The 20903-nt window shown below is 42.5% G+C and overlaps 1 protein-coding gene across 1 annotated transcript in view; it reads left to right on the forward strand.

Annotated features, from left to right (window-relative positions):
• Positions 1 to 20903, forward strand: part of NR2C2 (nuclear receptor subfamily 2 group C member 2) — a 418562-nt gene that overhangs the window by 219923 nt on the left and 177736 nt on the right. Inside the window, exon 6 of the mRNA XM_069206302.1 lies at positions 12514 to 12661. Coding sequence (XP_069062403.1) covers positions 12514 to 12661 — 148 coding nt within the window. The remainder of the gene's footprint in view (positions 1 to 12513; positions 12662 to 20903) is intronic.

Below are 20903 nucleotides of genomic sequence, written 5' to 3' on the forward strand. Positions count from 1 at the left end.
TGCACGGAGTCTTTTCCATCTATGTTCATCTTTCTTTAACTGTGCATTCCTTATTGGCCTCCTATGTGATGGCCTGGGAAGTGTGATCTTTGCTTTCAGATCTCTACTCGAGCCCCTGTTCATTCTTTTGGAGCATAGGGTTTTATTCAGTTCATTCTTCAGCTTTCTTGCTTCCTGCTCGCAACCAATGAGGTGTTTGTACTCAGGAAGTCTTTCCCGGACCTCCCCTGCCCCGTCCCGCTGTGCCTACTGGAGGGTTCTTGAAGAGCTACTTTCACACTTTCCCATCCTGCTTTAGTGTTGCTGTGTAGCTCTAGAATCCTCTTGACCCGTTTTATTGTATCATTTGACTGTTATTCAAATCCGTATCAGTCCACTCCCAAGTGATTTGTTTCAGTGTGGCCATATCTGTTTAGCTCCTTATTATTTGCAGTCTTAGACGGCTGGGTAGCTTGTAAATGATAGCACAGGATAATACTGTGTCATCACTTGATACTTTTGGCATTATGTGCAGGTTGTCGATGAGATAGACGTGATCTATGAAGCTTTAAATATAATCTAGGGTGGCTAATCTGTGCGGTTATACACGCGTGTACATGCATCTTTTTCTGATCTAATTGGACAGTTTTGGGGATATTTCAGTAGGAGTTTTCTCTCTTCAACAATGCTTAGCCCCAGAATATTAGAGTTGAAGTCGCCCCCAATTAGATACATGGCATCCCCGTGCTCTGCCTTCACGGCCCCTAGCTTCTCCAGTAGGGCAGTTGCTTTTTGCTGCTTTCTAGTCAGGTGTAGATAGATGTTTCCAGTTATGAATGAATTTGGCAGTGTCGTATCAAGTGATTTTATTGCAGTGATTTTAACAATAATAGCATCTCCATTACCAGCCCAGATTTTAGTGGTGTAAAAGGCCCTGTTAGTTTTTATATGAATCAATACCTCACCACTTGGGTAGCCAACACAATTTGAGTGTCTTGCTGGGGCGCTAAATTCAACATGATCTTGCATATGTTCTTCCTCCGGCTTCCATTTCTCTTGAAGGAATACCACATAATATACGCTTAAATCTTCCAGGTCTCTTCTTTTATTTTCACCATCTGTGATCCCACTCACATTCCAAAAACATACTTTTAATACTTCACTATGGTGTTGGGCACCCTGTTTCCCATCAGGGACACTGGTTTAGTGATCTGGCCAGCCAGCCCCAGTTTGAGTTTTCCCTGGGGGATTTAATCTGGGCAATGCTTACTTCTCTCCCCCAATTTGTGTGATGTTGGCCACAGGCACATCTATCAGCTCCACACCTGGCCTAGTGACTTTAATTTGCAACCTAATGTTCCATGTCCAAACTAATGGTTTGCCTGTATGTTGCTCCGGCTCAAATGATGGAACTCTCTCCTTTTTCTGTTCGCCTCCTGTGACCTTGTGAGCAGAGAATCTGATGTACCTCCTCCTGTCCAGTTGTATTCCACTTCTCTTCTTGGGTGCCTTTGGTGTTCTTCAAATTTGAGGGTAATTTCACCTGAGATGGCTCATTTTGCCAGCATTCTAATATTCAAGGAGGAGAGGGGTTGAGGATTGCTGGATTTCGATCGTTCCGGTGGCATTAAAGGTTTATTCTCTAGAATGCCAAAAGGGATCAGCTTATGCACTAGTTGCTCTTCCTTTAGTCCTTTCTCAGTTTGTTTCCAGTGTTCCCCAGTCCGGGTGGCCTAAAGGCCACATATTCAGTGTCCTCGGACCTCATGTCTCCCAGGACTGGGATTTTAGAAGTCAGCCTAAGTATATTCTGCCTGTTGAGGACATTACATTTGCCACAGGAGGTGTACTCAGTCAGGTTCAAGGATTTTCTTACAAGGTGAGCCCGCTCTTGACAACTGGACTGAGACCAACCGGCAGGGGCCTCAATGAGTTTCTCACAACTGTCACACCAGCTGGAACAGCTAGATGGATGCACACTTGTGAGGTAAGAAGCCCCCACTCCTCTCTTAGTTCTTCCTTAGTTTGGCCCCCCTGGTATTTGGATTGGGGGGGGGGAGGATATAATTTCTTGATGGGGTTACTTTTACACCTGCCCTTTTCAGCACTGCAATAAGCTGCAAATTCCCTTCTCCTTTTCCTCTATGTTTGTCTGGGAACTCGTATCAATATAGGGCCTTATTGCAGGTGATTTAAAGTTCCGAAGCCCTTTTGGCCGGATCTTCCCTTTGTCCTTCTGGCTATAGCCCCTGACTTCCTTTTCCAGAACGTACACCCCCTTCTCTTGCACCTGCTTCACTGCTGCCGCCTCTGCAGCTTATTTCACTGCCTTCTGATTAAACATCAGGTAAACTGGGCGAGCCTTGTGTGGCCTGATTTACCAGTGGATATTTTGCTTGAGCTCTTCTTACTATGTTTATTTTAATGGTTTGTTGTTTTTCCTTGATAGGCCCTCCTAGTTATCCGCCTGCAAGGTGGTATTGTTACTGTTGTTCTTCCCATGGGCCGTTATTTACCCCCAGGGCTGTGGTCAGCCATTATCTCCATGTTTCAGGATTTCTGATGGCTTCTGGTATTTTAAAACTATTTGTGCTGCCTTCTCCCGCTTCCAGGTGTTTGTGATCGAAATTTGAGTGACCTTTGATTTCTCTTTTTGACTGCTTTTTCCATCTGATTTTGCAGTTGTTTTGAGGCATGTTTTCTTCATGGCCTGTGTTGCCCTCTCTAGGTTGTTGTCTTTACCACCGTCTCAGGGACAGACCCATTCTTATCCATTACTTTTGAGGGGTTTCTGCTTTTGAAACTTAGATGGATTCATTCCTTAAATCTTGGATGAGATTGGACATTACTTCTGGTAGTTTGGAATTGTTTCCAACTATTGGATCCCATTGGCACCACACCGACCTATCTGTTGCAAATGCTTGAGCCTGTTTTATGAGTTGGTTTAAGTGCTGTATCTTGGTGTCAATCGGCATGGTGAAATTGGCAAGTGTTTGAAGAACCTCAATATTAGTGATCTGTTTATAGGCATGGAGTTTACTAGCTTTTGATATTTCTAATAGGACTCTAACCAGAGAGTCGCCATCATACTGTGAAGTTTCAGTTCGCCTCAATTTTTCCTCTTCCTTTTGAGCCTCCTTTGGTCGCTCTTGGGGCATCACATTATCATAAGCAACAGCTATGGAGGCGGAGGTTTTATTTTCCTCCTTCAGCCATCTACTTAAGGATCGTTCATTGCTGTTTCCCCTTTGTTCACTTGGTGACTGGAGCTGTTGGTCATCTGGACTATCAGTTGCTATAACCAAAGGCAGCATTAGTTTTTTGCTGACAACAGCAGCAAGACCTTACTCTCCTCCTGAGTTTTCTTGTGTGACGGGGCCCGCAAGGAGATATAATTGTCTCTGATTATGGTAACTGGTGACAGTGGAACAGAAAGGGGTGTCAGACGACATATTGCTGGAATTTCACTAAGCCGCTTGTTTGACTTGCCTTTATCAAATTGAGGGCTTGTTCTTTCATCTTTGCCCCTCCACTGGGTTCCTGGCCACTTCTCCACGGGCCTCACTCAGCCAGTCATGTATGAAGTGCTCACAGGTATCCCATCACAAGATATTCCCTCAGGCTTAGAACCCTCACTCCATGAGCGCCTCTTCCTTCTAGACAAGATTTAGTCGGGTCCCTCTTTCATTTCTGTAACTGTGATTAGCTTAAAAAGAAGTCTTTGACGGTTGGCAGGCTTAACTTTGAAACTTTAGAAGCTTTAGGTCACGGAGAACATAGGCCCTTCTTAGTGGCCTTTTCCATGCTAGTTATAGAGCAAGCTTGAATAGCCACTCTTTTCCTATTATTTGCCCCTCATGCTGTCTTTGCTGCACCCTCCTTGAGGAGTAGAGAGTTTCAGGTTCTCATTCCGGTCTGCCCTCAGCCATTTTGCAATACCTGGAAGTGCTGGCTTTGGGGGCACACTCTTCAAGCCTCAGCTGATTATAACTACTCACTTTGTTGGTACTATTCACTCTGTCAGAGGAGGTGAGGAACAGAATGTGCCGAATTGTGCACAGAGTACATTGAGTGCCTATTGACAGAAGAGAGGTGTATTTTGTTCCATCACTTCATTTTGCTGAGTCGCTACAAGGGTACTATGATGGCACCATAAGGGAGGGTGTTGGTGTACTGTTTGAGAAGCAGTATGTTCAGGAGCTGGCAAGGACTGGGGCCAAAGGCCCAGGGTCAAGCAGGCATGACCGAGAGCACAGGTCGCATCAGCCAAATGTGACTGCTTCTGTGCTGTTTGGGAAGCCTCTGGCCTATTGTTTGGCACTTCCCACCACCTTCCTGCTTACCTGTGCTCCACTGATATTGTCTCACTGCTCCTCCTCTTCTCCCCCCAGGCAGCCTCATGCCTTGGGCCGCTGATAGAGCTAATGGAAAAAAGCTGCCATGTGAGTTGTGGGACAGAAGAACTGGCAGGGCATCTCTAGCGTCGCTTGTTTTTTGCTTGGTCCAGCAGTTTTGGAGCCTTACTGCCACTGCCTCCACCTCACTGGCCCGTGCCGGCCTACACAGTCCTCTTGGCCCTCTCTGCCAGGCGTGTCTGGGCAAGGAGGTGGACAGCGGTGCACAATTGTGGTAGGGGTAATAGCTGAAGCCGGGGGCCAGAGTCAAGAACAGGTCTCACAGGGCTTGCATTGCATTTGCAGCTCCTGGGCTCTCAGGCTCCTCTCCTCTGGGCACCAGGTTTCCTGAGTGTTTGTTTGCCCTTGCATTGCCTTATGTGCTGTGTTACATTCATGGGCAGTGAATACTCACCTGTACCTTGTGCCACAAGAGCCTAAGTAGAAGTCAAAGTCCAAATGCAAGCACAAAAAAAGCATCTTGCCACTCTGGTTCCAGAGAGAAGTTGCATGAACGTCAAAATGTAAGTCTCTTTCATTCGAAATCAGCAGCCATGGAACTGATACCTTAGTTGAACCCAACACGCCCTAAGTTACCCAGGCCGTCGGCAATCCTACAGCAAATCGAGGTCTTCATTGAGGTATGCTGCAAATTTTTAATGCTTTTCTGTTTCCCTCTGGTGTACCTTTAGTTTCAACAGAACTGCATAGGGGTGCTAGTCGGGTTACTGACAGTGGGCCCAGCCCAACACCATCTCCCCCTTTGGGACTCATTACGGGACTTATACCAACTCTGGCACAGACTTCTACAACAGTTCCAAGAGACACACTGGCTCCCATTACTGCAGTGCGGATACCTACTCCACTTGTACCATTCAACAAGCTAGTCCTAAAACCTGTGTTGGACCCAAACTGACCTTGTCCTGAGTTTGACTGATGTTGTGCTATGAGATTACAAGTGTAACTGGATGTTTTGCAGCCTGATTGTAACTCGCTGCCTCTACTGCCATATAACCATTATCAAGGCTCTGTCTTTTTTTGCCGCAGACTCTGATCCTGTGCCACATCTGGGAGCACCCTGGCGTACTGATGATTGTGGTGAGGCGGATAGCTTGCTTCCCTCTCGTTATACTAATGATGGCTTATACCTTGCCTTAGAAAATGCCAGTTGGATTAACACCTCCCCTGAAGCAGAACGTGGCCCACCACATGGGCCATCAACAGAGGAAACCGCCTCAGACACAGTAGAGGTTGCAAGGGCAGCTGATCTACTAGATTTGCAGATGCCCTCCACTGAAACAAAGACAAATGTTCTAACAGATATTCTTTAGTCTGGGTCAGAAGCATCAAAGCTCTTGCTCCGATTCAGTGACGTCTTCACAGATGCTTTTAAGGCTATGTGGTTGAAACTTGTCTGCACTTCAGCCAATAAGTAGCTAGATGACACAGGCCTGCCCCCTTTGAACCTAATTTCCTCACAAGCACACTACTCCAGGACGTCTCATATTACAGGGTTCAGCTAGTAAGGTTAATTCATACTCGTTTGTGACCAGTCCCCATATAGAGAATTCAAAAGGATTGATGCTTTTGACAAGCAAACATTTTCTTCTGCCATCTTGGCACTGCGGTTTATAAACCCAGTCTATCTATTAGGCTGCAATACACATGCCTTTATGAGACATGGCCAGCAAAATCTTTCTGGTCTCGTAGGCTCAGATGATTCTTGATGGGTGGATGCAACAGAATACATTATTCACTCAGACTTAGTCACCACGGATTGCATTGGCAGAGCAATTGGTACTAATATAGGGCTTCACAGACATACCTGGATGAGGTCAACGGGATATTCTGGCGAGATGTATTTATCGCTTACAGGCATGCCCTTTGATGATTCTCAGCTCTATAGATAGAAGTGATCCCACAGAGTTCAACCAATAAGGTTAATTCTAACTCATCCCGACATGTCCCCTAGATAGAGAATTCTAGATGATCGATGCCGTTGGCTCTCAAATGTTTTCTTCTGCTAGCTTGGCACTGTGGCCCATAAATTTAGTCTGTCTGTTAGGCTGCTAAACAAATGCCTTATGGGACATGGCCAATAAAATCTTGCTGGCTGTCCCCAAAGACCTTAGGGCCTCCTTGGCTCAGATGATCCATGCATGGACAGGATACAACAAATTAAGTCATTCACACAGGCTTAGTCACCACAGATTGCATTGGCATGACTTTGTAGACACCTGGATGAAGTCAACTAGATTTTCTGGTAATGTGTAGTCATTGCTGATGGGCATGCCTTTTGATGAGTCTCTACTCTTTGGAGAGAAGGTGCACTCTGCACTGGAATGGTTTAAAGATAGAAGAACCTCAGCAAATTCCTTGGGGCTTTTCCTCCCTGATTGGCCATCCATCAGGTCTAACAGATTATCCAAAGGTAGTACGACCTGACTTTATTTTCTCCATACCCTAAATTCCTCCCATGCTAGATACAAATTTCTGAGGAGCATCTGTCCATCTTGCTGCAGGAGGTACATCTCTTACTCTCCATGGGTGCCATTGAAAGGGTATCCGACTCAGAGACAGGTGAGGATTATTGTTCATGTCACTGACTTGTCACAAAAAAGATGGGGTACTCCAGCACTTCCTGAGCCTCTGATCCTAAATGCCTTCCTGCAGAAGGACAAACCCAGAAGGCTCACACTGGCTTTGTTATTGTCTGCTCTGGACCCAGGTGACTGGATGGTGTCCTTGAACTTGTAGGATATATACTTTCACATACCCATCCTGCAATTCCAAAGACTTTACCTGCAGTTCAAGGTGGGCCTGGAACATTTTCAAATTTCAGTGCTTCCCTTTTGCCTCACCTTCTCCCACTCATATTTCACAAAGGTGAATGCTCCTCCACAAGGAGTTGCTGTGCACACCAAATATTTTCTCCATGCTACAAGCCCAGATTCACTGTCTCAGTCTACCACCATTGAGCTTGGCAGATTTTTTTGTGTTTATCTATATTATGGCTACTTGAAAATTCCAAATGTCTGGTTGTACTGACGATTCAAGAACATACATGAGAATTCAGAAACAGGCGAATCATTGAGTACTTGTCCTTTACATGAACAACGTTTTGCACCTAGTGTGTACAGAAGGACATTATCTCAGTAACGTTCCCGGAAAAGGCAAACTTGTCACACCTGCTTTATTTTGCCTAGTCTGGGACACACTGGTCATACATTAGGGTCATTGTAACTTGCAAAAAGACTCCTCCAATGTCTTTCTTTGTGGTTCCAATGATTACAGATTTCTTGACAGGCATTAGTTAGGTGTTCCCACCAGTTAGAAGATATTCTCATTCAAGGGAACTGAGTGTTTGTCTTAGCAAAACTGATGGGTCCAAACTAACTTTCATTACGGCTTAGCTCCTGATTGATAACATGGCGTCTTGCAGGATAAGCCATAATGACATTCAGAACCTGTCTTTTCAAGAGTGATAAATATCATATTTTCTTCCAGACCTGGATTCAGAATTTAACATTAATCATGCTATTTATGTGCCCATGTCCTATAAAAATTAAACAATTCCAGATGAAAGTTGTTTACACACACTGTCAAAGAATAGTACACGTTTATTTTGATAAAACCAAATAAATGAGTACATTTAAGCAACATTTCATTAATTATGGTCCTGGTTTAACAAGGCTACACACTTAAAAGTAGTCCATTTCTAGATGCACTGTGTCCTGCCCATCCTAGTGTTATCAAAAAGCAAATAAAGCTTTACCATGTTAATCTAAAACCCATTCTAATCTCATGCAGCATTCTTAAGAAATGAGATTTCCTGGTTATTCCATAACTACAACATTTATCAATAATTTGTGAAGCTGCAACTGGGAGAACCGTTCACACTTCCATTAAACAAGGATGTTTGGATTTTTACCCCATGGGGGTCACAGTGCGTTGAGGAATTTATTTGATAAGAGTAGGAATTACCATAATTTACATGGTGTACTTCCAGTTTTTTTGCTTGATTTTTTTTTTTTCTGCTGGCTGTAGAACTGTGTGCATTTTAACCTTAGGGTAAAGTGCCTGCGATCTCTCTTTCAACATGATGGAATTGGTGTACCCCTGATTTGTATATTTAACTTCCATTCAATGACTTCAGGTCCACCATTCAACCTGACCATTGTAGCCTGACTGTGGCAGTTTAAGCACTCCAATTCAACCTGTCAAAATAAACTCTTTTGACATGTCAGAACTTCCCTTTTGACGTGTCAGAATCTCCCTTTTGGACATGTCAAACCCTTCCTTTTAAATATTAACAAGTCACCCTTATGTAGGCCATGTCATCCACAAGGCTGAGTGCATAGTGTTTAAAAGTAGGACATGTAGAAATGTAATGTGAACGTGTTATTACAGTGACCAGCATCTAAAAGCTATGTTTCACTGTGGCAGGCCTAGTTTTGTTATGTAGAAAGCCAGAGTGCAGAATACCAATCCTAATACTGCATCTTGGAAATATGACTAGCTAGAAAAATAATTAAGCAACTATTTTTAATAGTTATTAAAAATCCAAGTTCTTTGCGGCTAAATTTGCCTTTTCTCTTCTACTTATGTCAGCCTGTAATTAGTATTTGAATACGTGTGAAAAGGATGCAAAGCACCTCCCAGATGCAAACAGTAGGCTGACCAGAATGGGCAGAGATAACTCCTCTGAACCGAACAGAATATGAAATGTAGGGCTGTGTGCATAATTTGGAAATTGTAGTGTCAAATCGTGCTTGAATGTGAAATCCTGTTGTCAGGACTCCTACTTTACACATAGCACTTTGAGGAGCACTTTGAAAGACGGTAAACGGGAGGTCAGAACAACTCTTGTCCATCTACTGTCAGATTGCAGAAACCTTTACTTTTGCTCTATCAGACTTTTGTCTCTGGGATGACACTATAATTACGATAGCTTCAACCTCACTCACACACATCCAGCCTTGAGAACCCATTTTAATGTGGCCAAAGACTTTTCTTGCAATCTTGAAAATGTCCAAAATAAGTAGGGTTGGCCATGGGAACTTTTATCCCATTGGCTAGCACATGTCCAGCGGTCATTTCCACCCACTAGCTTGTGCCAGGCATAAATGTGGCATCTTTGCGCACACCCTTGAGAACACTCAGGGACTTCAAGAAGATCAGAAGAGGACTTATCCTGCTGCCTGTGACCTGAGAAGAGAACTCAAGTACTGGACCTGCTCTCTCTTATACCCAGGACAAAGAAGTGGACACCAGGGGTCATGCGGCTAACCTCTTGTTCAAGCTACAGGGATGCAGCATGCTAAAAGAGGCTTTTCCTTGCAACTGCCCAGCTGATCAGTGCCAACTTGACCTCGACTAGACCCTGCTGTGGCCTCTGCCTGACAACCAGTGAGTCTCTGAGTGCCTCCCTTTAGATCCTAAGGGACTTTAGAAGTGTATTCCTGTGGTCACTTGGGGCTCGAAAGACTAAATATAGAAGGTAAAATATTTGACCAGGATGAACCTGGGTAGTGTATCGTACCTGCAATCCATTGCTATCGGCATCGAATTGTGCCTAGGTCCCTGTCTACCACAACCGTTGACTGTCATTTGTACTTTGTTTCTTAGCACAAGTACTATTTAAGACTTCAAACAAATTATATCTTTGGCTCCTAGTATTGGATTTTTGTCACTTTGTTTAATACATTTGACTCTTATATTTTTCTAATTTGGTTGGAGAATTTTACTCTTTTGAAGTTCGTTTACTGTTTTGCTACTGCATAAATACTTTACACATTACCTTATGTTAATTAAGTCTGTCTGCTCTGTGCTACAGCTACCACAGGTTTGAATTCAGGTTAATTTAGTGACTTTTAGAGTTCACCCTGCCAGGGGTTGAGCTTATTCTTTGAGGTGTGTACATTATTTTTTTCTCACTTGTTGGTTACCATCGCTTGGGATTCGTATCATTTTCTAGAAAGTATTAACCTTCCTCTCCTGTGTCTATAACTGTCAGCGAAGTCCCTATGAGGGAGCATTCAATCAATCAAATCAACTTTTAAAGCGCAGCTTGTCACCCGTGAGGGTATCCACGCCTTGACAGGGCTCAGAGTCTCATTTGAAGAGCCAGGTTTTCAGCGTCCTATGGAACTCCTGTAGAGTAGAAGAGGTCCTGAGTTGTAGGGGCAAGTCATTCCAGGTTTTGCCTGCAAATTAAATGATGGAGCATCCTCCTGCTCTACTGCGTTGTATGCAGGGGTGTGGGCTATGGTCGTCATGAGTTAAGGGATCTTAAGTTAAACGTCCTAGCATAAGGAGTAACATGCCTGACTGGAGAGTTTTTGTTGCTGATCACGGGCTGTGGTGTGGGTGGCAGGTAGAAAGTATGGCTCCACAGATTTTGAGAGGAGTATTTCATGTACCCCTGGCGATTGGCCTGAGCATCTACTCACTTATAGCCCAAAGTTCTGGTGGTTTTAACAGGTGAAAAACTAAACCCAGTGTTCCTGCACCTGTAATAACGAGTGAGGGAACAGGTGGCCTCTTGGAAATGTCCACAGCAGTATGTCGACCAGGAACCCCACAGCAGCCAATTCATGGGTCACAAAGTAGAGATTCTTAGTCCCAATTAAAGAACTGAAGCAACTGTAATTCAAGGAATGACAGGCTATGACAACTTCTTGTACCATTAAAGGTGGGGTGTCATTTTGGCTCCCTGTACTGCTAACTGTCTGGTTCCATTTCACTCATCTTCTTTACTTTTTCCCTTTTACCAAAGGTACTGTAAAGTGTCCTTAAAGCTGTTCCTTACCTTGGAGCAATTTCAAGGTTCTGTTCAAATTGATTTAATAGGTGGACTTGCATAGGCAGGAGTATATTTCAGCATTTCAGCATTTTTGTAAAAAGTACTATTTGTATTCATGGCATCAGTGAGATTCTGAGAAGTAGGACTAAAAGTAAGTAACTGTTCCTCCTGCATCATAAACAACCCACCCTCTTTTCTGTTAAATCTAGGACGTTGTAAGTCTCTCACTTAGTTTCTCACTTGAACCTTCCTCTTATCTGTCTAATTTGTAGTGTTGTGAGTTGTGGAACAGTTGATCACTTCTGATCCTCATAGGAGCAATGCCAAAATGCATATCTATTTAGAGTGAACACATACACTTTTGCCTGCTTTTCTGTTTTATTTTTGGGGCATTATTGGAACAGACTTTTCAGACAAATGTATTTAATTCTGACAATTTTACATCCTAACTGCCTCTCTTAAAAAGACAGAAAATGCTTTCCCCGCGGTCATGTTTTATTTTACAGTTAATTTAAAAAAATAAATTAAAAAAAGATATTGAAATGAGTTCAGGGATCCCAAAGACGTTCTATCTTCTTGTATTCAGTGAAGATTCCATTGATGAAGAACTAGCATTACAAGTAACTTTTAATCTCTATGTAGCTGTAAGTTTTGAGAGAAAATATATATTTTTTTTCTCTGTTTCTATGAATGAAAACTATTGTTCTTTTAGAGGCATGTCCTACAACCGAGGATCATTTTATTTTGAAACTTGCAAGAAGAACAAATGTGCTCTAGATCAAAGTAAACCAGGACCAATTCTGAGATATAATGAAGCTATTTTAATTCACCAATTTATTGTTGAGTGCCATCTATATGAAGGTAAACAAACGTTTCTGGTAATTGTGCCTGTTTCTGTGCACCATCTCATGTGAGTGGACATTGGGGTTACATTATATAGCTTTCCAGATAGTGGCTGTTATCCAGTGAACAGCATTTGTTTTGTACTAATTGCAAAGACAACTTCTGCACAACAAACACAAACAAGAGAGAGTGAGTATTTCATGCCCCTCTTCTACTTATAAGGCAGACATAAAGAAAAGATACTGATCATTTATGCTCTGACTTCAACTGGAAACTAAAATGGAATTTATTGTGCAATGTATTGGAAAAATGTGACACCTCATTTGGAAAAAAATTCTGCTGATTTATTCTCCAGTAAAGAAATAATTAATATCCAAAGGCATGAACTAAGTAGTTGGTGGCATTTTCATTACAACATCTTCTAGGTTATGGTTATGTGTTTTTTTCAGTATTCTTCCTGTTGACAGTTTTTTTGTTCAAAATCATATCTAGCTGTTCAGAGTGAGAGAAAGCCTTTTGATGTACAGCGAGAGAAGCCAGCCAATTGTGCAGCCTCAACAGAAAAAATATACATCAGAAAGGACATGCGAAGTCCGTTAATAGCAACCCCAACTTTTGTAGCGGACAAAGATGGAGGAAGGTATGTGTGACAAGGTTAAACTGTACTGTATCATTGTAGTTTTTATTGTATTAATGAATAATTAATGTTAAAAGCTTCTAAATAAAACATATTTCAATTTCATTTTGAATTTGGGACCTGAGTCTAGGGCAATTTTAGATGGTAATCTAATACCATATTTGGCCAATGTACTTCTAACTTAGCAAGGAAAATATGCCTGTTTGTCTTTTTCAGTTTACACCTTAATATTGGGATTTCTGTGGATGATCACAATCTAGAAAGTTACTCAAAATCACACATTCTTTGCTCTTGCCAATCTGGCTTCTGCCTACCCACTCTTCATGCCATTTGCAATATCACATCTATGGCTGATTCTTTACCTCTATACATACTTCAGCCGCAAACGTGGGCACTTGTGCACAGATTCCTCTGATATCTCGTTGCAGTGGCAAGAAGTAGCATATGCAGTTCATCCCTTGAATAGGTTTCATTACCCCTTACCAAAAGTATGTTGCTCCTGTCATTATCCCATGAGGCATTGCACAAGTTCCCTCTGTCTTTCTAGTTTTGTTCAACAGATTTACATTCCTGATTTTGGTACATCAGAGCTATTTTCAGTGTCTCTCTAAAGTGAAGGGCTTGATGGGCAAAAGTAGCTCAGAATCCAAACAAAAGTGATGATTCTGATGAGACCAGAAACTGCTTCAATAGGTGTTAATTCATTCACCTTAATGCACATGCTTGCTGCATGGCTTCCATTCAGGTTGAAGGGTGCACTAATCCTGCACAAAACAATGGATTTCAACAAAAGAGAAGTCAGGGTCTCCTACTGGGTTCTGTCCCAAGCACAAGGTATAGATGCAATCTATAGTTAGATGCTTCCTTCCATTGTGGAGGGGGACTGCACCAGCTGTGTACAAATGGCCCTACTAACCCCCAGAAAGTGAATGTACTGGGCCACAATATCACCAAGCATTGGATTGCAGACAGACTACTTCAGCTGTATCTAGACCACCAACCTTCCAATGGGCGGGGACGGCAGAAAGTGCCAAAAATATCATCATACCATTGCATCAAGCCCAGCTCCTGGTCTCAATGCACAGGTCCTAAACCGTAGTGCCTGTATGACCTGAGCCATCTCCTGAATTGAATTCTTCTCTGCCTGTATGGATGAGCCCAGGTTCTGCAGTAGCTGAGATGGAGGTATCCACCAGGACTGCACCTGGTGGTCTTTGCCACAAGAAAAAGGACAGGAGGCCTGCCTCCCTCAATTTTCAGACATGCCATTTTTCCCACCCCAAACAACAAAAGATCAGGAGAAAAATAAAAAAAAACCCACTTAGATGCACTGATATTGCCACATCTCTCTTTGAGCTTCTGATGATTTGCTAGTCTAAGCTTTCTTATTGGTATGTCACTCAAACACTGAGGTGCATCTGTGAAGTTTGTGACTTGCAACCTTCCCTAATTTCCCTTTCTTGAAAGAGGAATGGTTAGCACTGGTCTCCTTGGTGAAGCTGCATAGCTCTCAGGAGTCTCTTCCTTTATTCCTGAGAACTCAGCCTCTTCTTGATTCTCCCTGGTTGCCACCAACATCAGCAGCACCATCAGCTGCTGCAGCTACCTCGTACAGGCCACGTCTGCTTCTAAAGAGCTCCATAGTCAGTCCTGACCCGAATTAAGACGGCAGGGATACCACTCTTACTACTTCTTAGTAAGAAAATTGGGTTGAGTGTCATCCCCAATTTGATCTTTATGATATGTACTAGTTCCTCTCCCAGAAGAAGTTCAGGGTGTGAACTTTGGGATCTTTGCTCCTGACAGCCATCCAGAACAATGAGTTTCTTTGTTCAGGGAGTGCTGCAGAAGTCTACTTCTATGTAACACAGAAAGTATCTTTGAATCGTAGAAGAAATCAACAGTAGCAATATAGAAGGTTGCCATTAGGTCTGAACGCTGACATACAGGTCAAGCAAGACCCTCCCTCCAGTGGCAGCATTTCTGCAGTTGCAAAAAGGGTCACTACTATCCAAATATGGAGGACTGTATCATCAGAGCATTTTCAAGAGAGAAAGTAAAGCATGTTTCTGTCTTGAACCTCAAGGCTCTATACAGTCTTGGCTTCTTTGTAAATAGCCCCACATTCTCCTTTGGGGGCTCCAGAAGGATTAGCTGTTTGGGGCAGTTCTTCAAGCTAATCTAGCAAAGCCCATCCATTAGCCAGAAGGTGGGCTTTTTCCTAAACAGAGAGACTGTATAGGTCCTCTCGTTTATTGGAATGTAGTCTTATATCCGGGTCACTCGTCATACTATGCTCCACATGCGCAGCCTGAACCTACATCTGGTGGGACATTTAGACCAGTTGCTGGTTTACAAGTCCAAACTTGTCCAGGTCATTCCATTCTTGGTTACAATCTTGCTATAGTAGGTGCACTCTCCCACCCTCTTAGTGGGGTGCTCCTTCACACCATGTCCACAACTCTTAGTCAATACTGGATCTTCATTGTAAGGAAAAAGGCACTCTGCTGGGAACATTCAGCATTGTTACGGGTGTTTAACGTTTTCCTACCAGTGGTGCGATCCAGAGTGGTGCTGAGTCACACACAGGACACACATTGTCCTCTGGCATGTGAAAAACAAGGAGAGGACAGCATGTGTCTGCTGCTGTCCCACGTTACAGGGTTGTATGATACAACCACGCATGCCTTTACAACGTATTTTGTTGTAAAAGCATGATTGGTAAAGGAATATCGGTGGTAAATTGCACACCCCACCCACCCACCCTTCCCCTAACACCCGATAACACAGCCCTGCAATCCACCATGCACCACCCCTTAAACCTCCCCCACTTCCCCCACCCCCAGCCCTTAAACTGATACCACCCTACCCTTAAAAACTACCCCAACCCACACATACAGGAGTGAACTCATATTCAAGGTAGGATGGAAAGTGCACACCCTTCGCAAGCATCTTAAGCATGTGGGTTCGAGTAGCTAGTCTGCACACCCTGACCTCCCCATAGAGAATATTGGCATATTCACAGCTGCCAGGCAGCCTCCATCTTAGCTAAGATTGGAAGCAAAGGGTAGGTGGACACCTGCAGAACCCAGCTAGAGGCCACAATGGCCTATCAAAACATACCTGTTGAATCTTTCGCCAAAGTCAACAATGCCAATAAAAGATATCTGATGGTTCACATTATTCCTCGGTCTGAAGCCCTGGGCCTCTCTGCACCACAGCCTTCTCAATGCATTAAACATTTGAGCCTATGGGTTGATGTATATATTTTGGAACATGCTAGTTCTACAGCTGAAACCTAGCCAAAGGCAGTGAAACACTGTACATGTTCAAAGATAAGCATAAAGTCAATAAGTGCATTGTGATATAGTGTCTTTTAAAGAGTTGAGTGTTCAACTCTTTCCTAAATTGGAGCTCTGTCCTGCAGCTTGATGGTGTCCTGGCTGCAGGTTTGGTAAGAGCCACCAGAGAAGGTGAAGTTGTCTGCAAGATAAGCAGGGGTGTTGTTTGTTATGGCTTTGTAAATAATGCAGTTGATTTTGAATATGGTGCAAGTAGAGCCAATGGATTTCCATCAGGATTGGGGTGATGTGATCATATTTCTTTAGACCCTGGATGAGACTTGTTGCTGTGTGTAGCATGCCCTTAAGGGGTGCCAGGGTGAAGTCTTGGAGGCCATGGAGAATGGCCAAGAGCACAAGGACTTGAACAATAGGTTTGAAATCGCTTTATGGAAGCAATGGTTTCACTAACGTGAAAGGTAACTTCATAAATATTCATAAAATACCCAATAGTCAACCTTCTAGCAGAATCAGGGAATACTTGTAAAAATGAAGAGAACAAGCTCCTCAAATGAAGGTAAACCAACTGCCTATGTAAACGCAGCATTTTTTAAAATAAATATACAAACAAAAAATTGCTCTCCTTAGAAAATAAAAAACAAACAAAAAAAAACAATGCCCAGTAGCTTTGATGTCCAACCTCTTTTTCATTTTCCTTTTCTAAAATAAAAACATACTACATAATGTAATATGTAATAATCTTTATTGTTTAGTTAATAAAAACCATAACAATCATCTCATAATACAACATATTTAAAGATAAAACATCTCTAAAATTCTATAAAATTCCGTAAATTCCTTGGCCATGAAACCATGTGAGGATCTAAAATCAGTTTCTTAATTCTAAGATGCAAAAAAGTGCGGGATTCAGTATGCATCCCGGATGGCAGGTTTACGTCTTTGGTGTGTGCAGTCAAGAATTTGATAAATTTGCATATTGATTGTGCATCATTAGGATCAAACATTGACATCACCGCTGACCGACAGGAACGAGTCCCATTTCTCATAAAAAGCGGTTTTAATAGTTGTCTGCGGGCTTCTTTTAAGGCTGAACAAATACAAATCAGGTGAACCATATCTTCTTTCGGGCCTTTGCATAGCCTGCAGGAAGTCTCTCCTCTATTCTTCCACGATGGTTGATCCGCTCTAGCAGGAGATGTTCCCAAACGCAGAGTCAAGAAGCGATGCTTGATGTGAAGCGCAAAGGTTTCGGCCAGGTGTGTGAGCGTTGCGCAAGTTTAGCTTTATCATCTAGAAAAGATTGGATACTGATTTCCTTTTTTATCGCTCAACACAAAAGGGAATACAACATGTTGGAATCCCATAGGTACTTTGTTTTCGTCTCTTGCAAGGAGTTGTTCAGGTATCTGTTGTATACTGAATTAGGATTGACATTTACTGAACTCCATAGTGCCGCTACTAGCGGGCTGACCGTGTCTTTACTTATTTTGTACCAGATCTTTATTGTGTGGGCCTTCCTGTCGAGCTGCTGTTGTGTTAGACCAAATTCCAGCCTTATCTGTGCAGGGGAAGCAGAGCGAGGAAGATTGAAGACTTGCTTAGAGATTTTTATTTGCTGCCTTTCCAGAAGGCTAGCATCTTTCCCGTATTGGGCTGCGCTTCCGTATGTAATTGCTGGAAGGAATTTAGCCGACATAACCGACATTAGTGGTTTATATGATGGGCCCTTTAATCTTTTAGCAAGAGTGCAGAAAGCGAACGCCAAGGCTTTGGACTTATGTAGAATATACTGGTTTTGCAGCACAAAATTTATCTTATTGTCTACTGTAAGTCCAAGAAATTTGTAGCTGCAGATCTTATCAAGAGTGAAACCGTTCAATTTTGTTTTGTTTGCAGGATTCAAAGAGCAGCCTATTGACATTGTTTTTGTCTTTGAAGTGTTAACCTCTAGTTTGTTTGTCTTTGCAAATTCGCCCAAGGCACTAACCAGTCGTTGCAACCCTATTTTTGTGTGGCTTAACAGAACAATGTCATCAGCATACAATAGATGTGTTATAGCCAGACTTCCCATCCTTGGAGAATGTGAGTTGGTTGCGTCTAGTTTTGCAGAGAGATCTGCCATGAAGAGGTTAAAGAGGTGAGGGGCCAACACGCAGCCTTGTTTTAATCCTATATTTGTTGGTATTCTCCTGGAAACTTTTGAACCGTCTGCTACCTTGATTCATACCCAGGTTTTGTCATACAGCAATTCTATGCACCTCAAAATACATTCTTGCAAACCTCAACTCCGTAGTTTGTTCCAGAGAATTGCTCTGTCCACACAATCAAAAGCACTTTGGAAATCCACAAAACATATGTGTAAATTTTTCTTTAAGCACTTTGCTCGGTTGGCTATATCTCCTAGCGCAAGAATGTTAGTCACTGTGCCGTAGCCCTTCCGGAAACCAGTTTGATTCATAGGGACCAGGTTATTTAAATTAGACCAGGTGAGCAGGTCTGCTAGGATTAAAGAGGCAAAGTATTTGGCCTCACTGTCAATTAGAGCTATCAGCCTATAGCTAGCTGGGTTTGCCCTGCTGCCTCCTTTGTATATAGGATTAATGATGGATCCTTTCCAACTATCAGGAATGGTACTGTTACGTTCGACTTCAGCATATAATATTGACAGAGTGGCTGACCAATAATCGAGATCCGCCTTAAATATGGCTTGGGGGAGACTGTTAGGGCCGGGAGCCCCGTCCCTACGGCTCCTTCTGATCACCTGGGCTACTTTATTGGCACTGAATCTCATATCACTCTGAGGAACGTCTGTAGGTTTTAGTGAAGCATTCAGTTGCTGATTTTCTACAGGAGGGGTTGGCTTAAAAACGATGTCTAACCGGTAATCCACCCATTTATCTTCTGAAATTGAAGTACAGTTTATTACTCTTGCTTTTCGGTCTATTTCATTCACTGACATCCAGAATTCTCTAGTATTAGCCTTTCTTAAGTTGAAAAGTAATTTGATCCAGAAATCATCCTCGTTTTGGGTTCGTATTTGCCATAGCTGTTTCTTATAATTTTTCTGAAGGGTTTTTATTTGGGCACATAAAGATTCTGTAGGAGGTCTATCTTTTGTGGATCTGAGTTTACGTCTCAGATCCTTTCTTAATTCTAAGATATATGGTGGCATAGTTAGTGGCCTCCGGTTATGATTTGGAGCCTCCAAAGTTGTAATCAGGCCCATAGAATTTAAAGGCATCCTTATTTATTGCCTGGACGTTCGCAACCCACAATTTGGGAAATGCTGCTGTAGAACCTGGATATCAGACCCACTTTGTTCTTTATTAAACCAGGCTTCTACTTTCTACTGATCCACTTTTTTGACTTGGAGACAGTGACAGCAGTCAGGCAGCTGCTACGACCCCCATTGTAAGATGGCTATTAATCATCAAGGTGTATAAAAGAGATTCAAACCCCTTTCTCCTCATAACTATTCACTGCATTCAACTGGGATAGGAGAGTACTGAAGATTCATCCCACCAGTGCCAGATTGATTTCATCTTGCATTACTCTGTATATAGAGCCCAGCCTCATCGAATGTCATAACACCAAAAGTGCATTCTTCAGGCATTTACCTGGAAGAGAACTATATACAGAGTGGCTACCTAGGGGACCCACACACATTCTGCAAACACCTCCCTCTGAAGACTTCCTCATGCATCAATTTTATGTTTGGCCATGATGTTTTTCTCAGCCTGCGTGGGTAGGCCCAACATGCCCAGTGATGTTCCGAACTCTCACTTACTATTGATTCAACACCTATAGTTAAGAATAGGAAAGTGCTGTGTTGTAAGGGTAGGATAAAGTTACTTTTAAGGTGACTGCATTACTATTAGACTGTATGCTCTTTCATATTATCAATACCTTTGCTCAACTCACATGCAGTTTGGCTGCTCTTTATAATGATGCAGTTGGTTAGGGCACACATATATGGAGGGAAAGGGCTGTGCTCGGGTGCACAGTACTGATACACAAAGACCTAAATGAGCAGTTTTTTAAGCAGTTTATCACTCCATCGCTAGGTGCAGGGTACGAACATAGTTGATAATGGGAAAGGCCCACAAACTGAATTAACAATCATTATGAACATTGCAAAAGTGCATGAACATCTTGTGAAGTTTGCAGTCAATGAACTGCCTTTATTGATACTGAAGTCTTGGATCAGCTCAGTCACCAAAAATGGATTTTCCTTCTACTCTTTCAGCTTTAAAGTCTTGTACCTTTCATGCCAAAAAACCTGTATCACATTGTCATTGGTTGCCTGATAAATAACAAGCTTGTTTAATCCAGTCGTCCTTCCTGACCTGCTGAACATTTAGTTGCACCTTATTTAAAGATTTCAGAATGTGCCATTAAGGTAAATAGCCAATTGCAAGAAAAGCTAATGGTTATTGTGGAAACCAAGGTACATTTAATTTTTGTTATTTTAAAAAGTGGAAAACAAACAATACCATTAGTATCTCTGGTAAATCTTCCCTATTGTGAATCTTCACCCCCAAAAACACCCAGCACGTCATTCCAGAAGCTCATTACAGAAGACCTATACAAAATAATCCAAAAAGAATATTTGCACCAATCTAACTCTCTCTGAGCAATGCATTACTTTTCCAGGGCCTGTTTCCCAATAGCCTAAAACTGGGACATATTTCACCTATGTTCAAAAAACCAAATGCTGACAGTAAAATTCTAGAAAACTGAAGACCTTTTAACAAAATCCTTTGGCTAGGAAAAGTAATTGAAGATTTGTTGCACACCAACTAAACAAACATTACACCAACAATGACTTTCTCCCAGAATACCGTCTTGGTTCAGAGAAGGCTACAAAACCCAAACAGAAACCTTGAAGGTACAAGGTGACATGCATTGCATACTCGCTAAAGACAAAGGGGGTTATTCTAACT

The sequence above is a fragment of the Pleurodeles waltl genome, chromosome 9 (assembly GCF_031143425.1).
Source record: "Pleurodeles waltl isolate 20211129_DDA chromosome 9, aPleWal1.hap1.20221129, whole genome shotgun sequence".
In the NCBI taxonomy this organism is placed as follows: Eukaryota; Metazoa; Chordata; class Amphibia; order Caudata; family Salamandridae; genus Pleurodeles; species Pleurodeles waltl.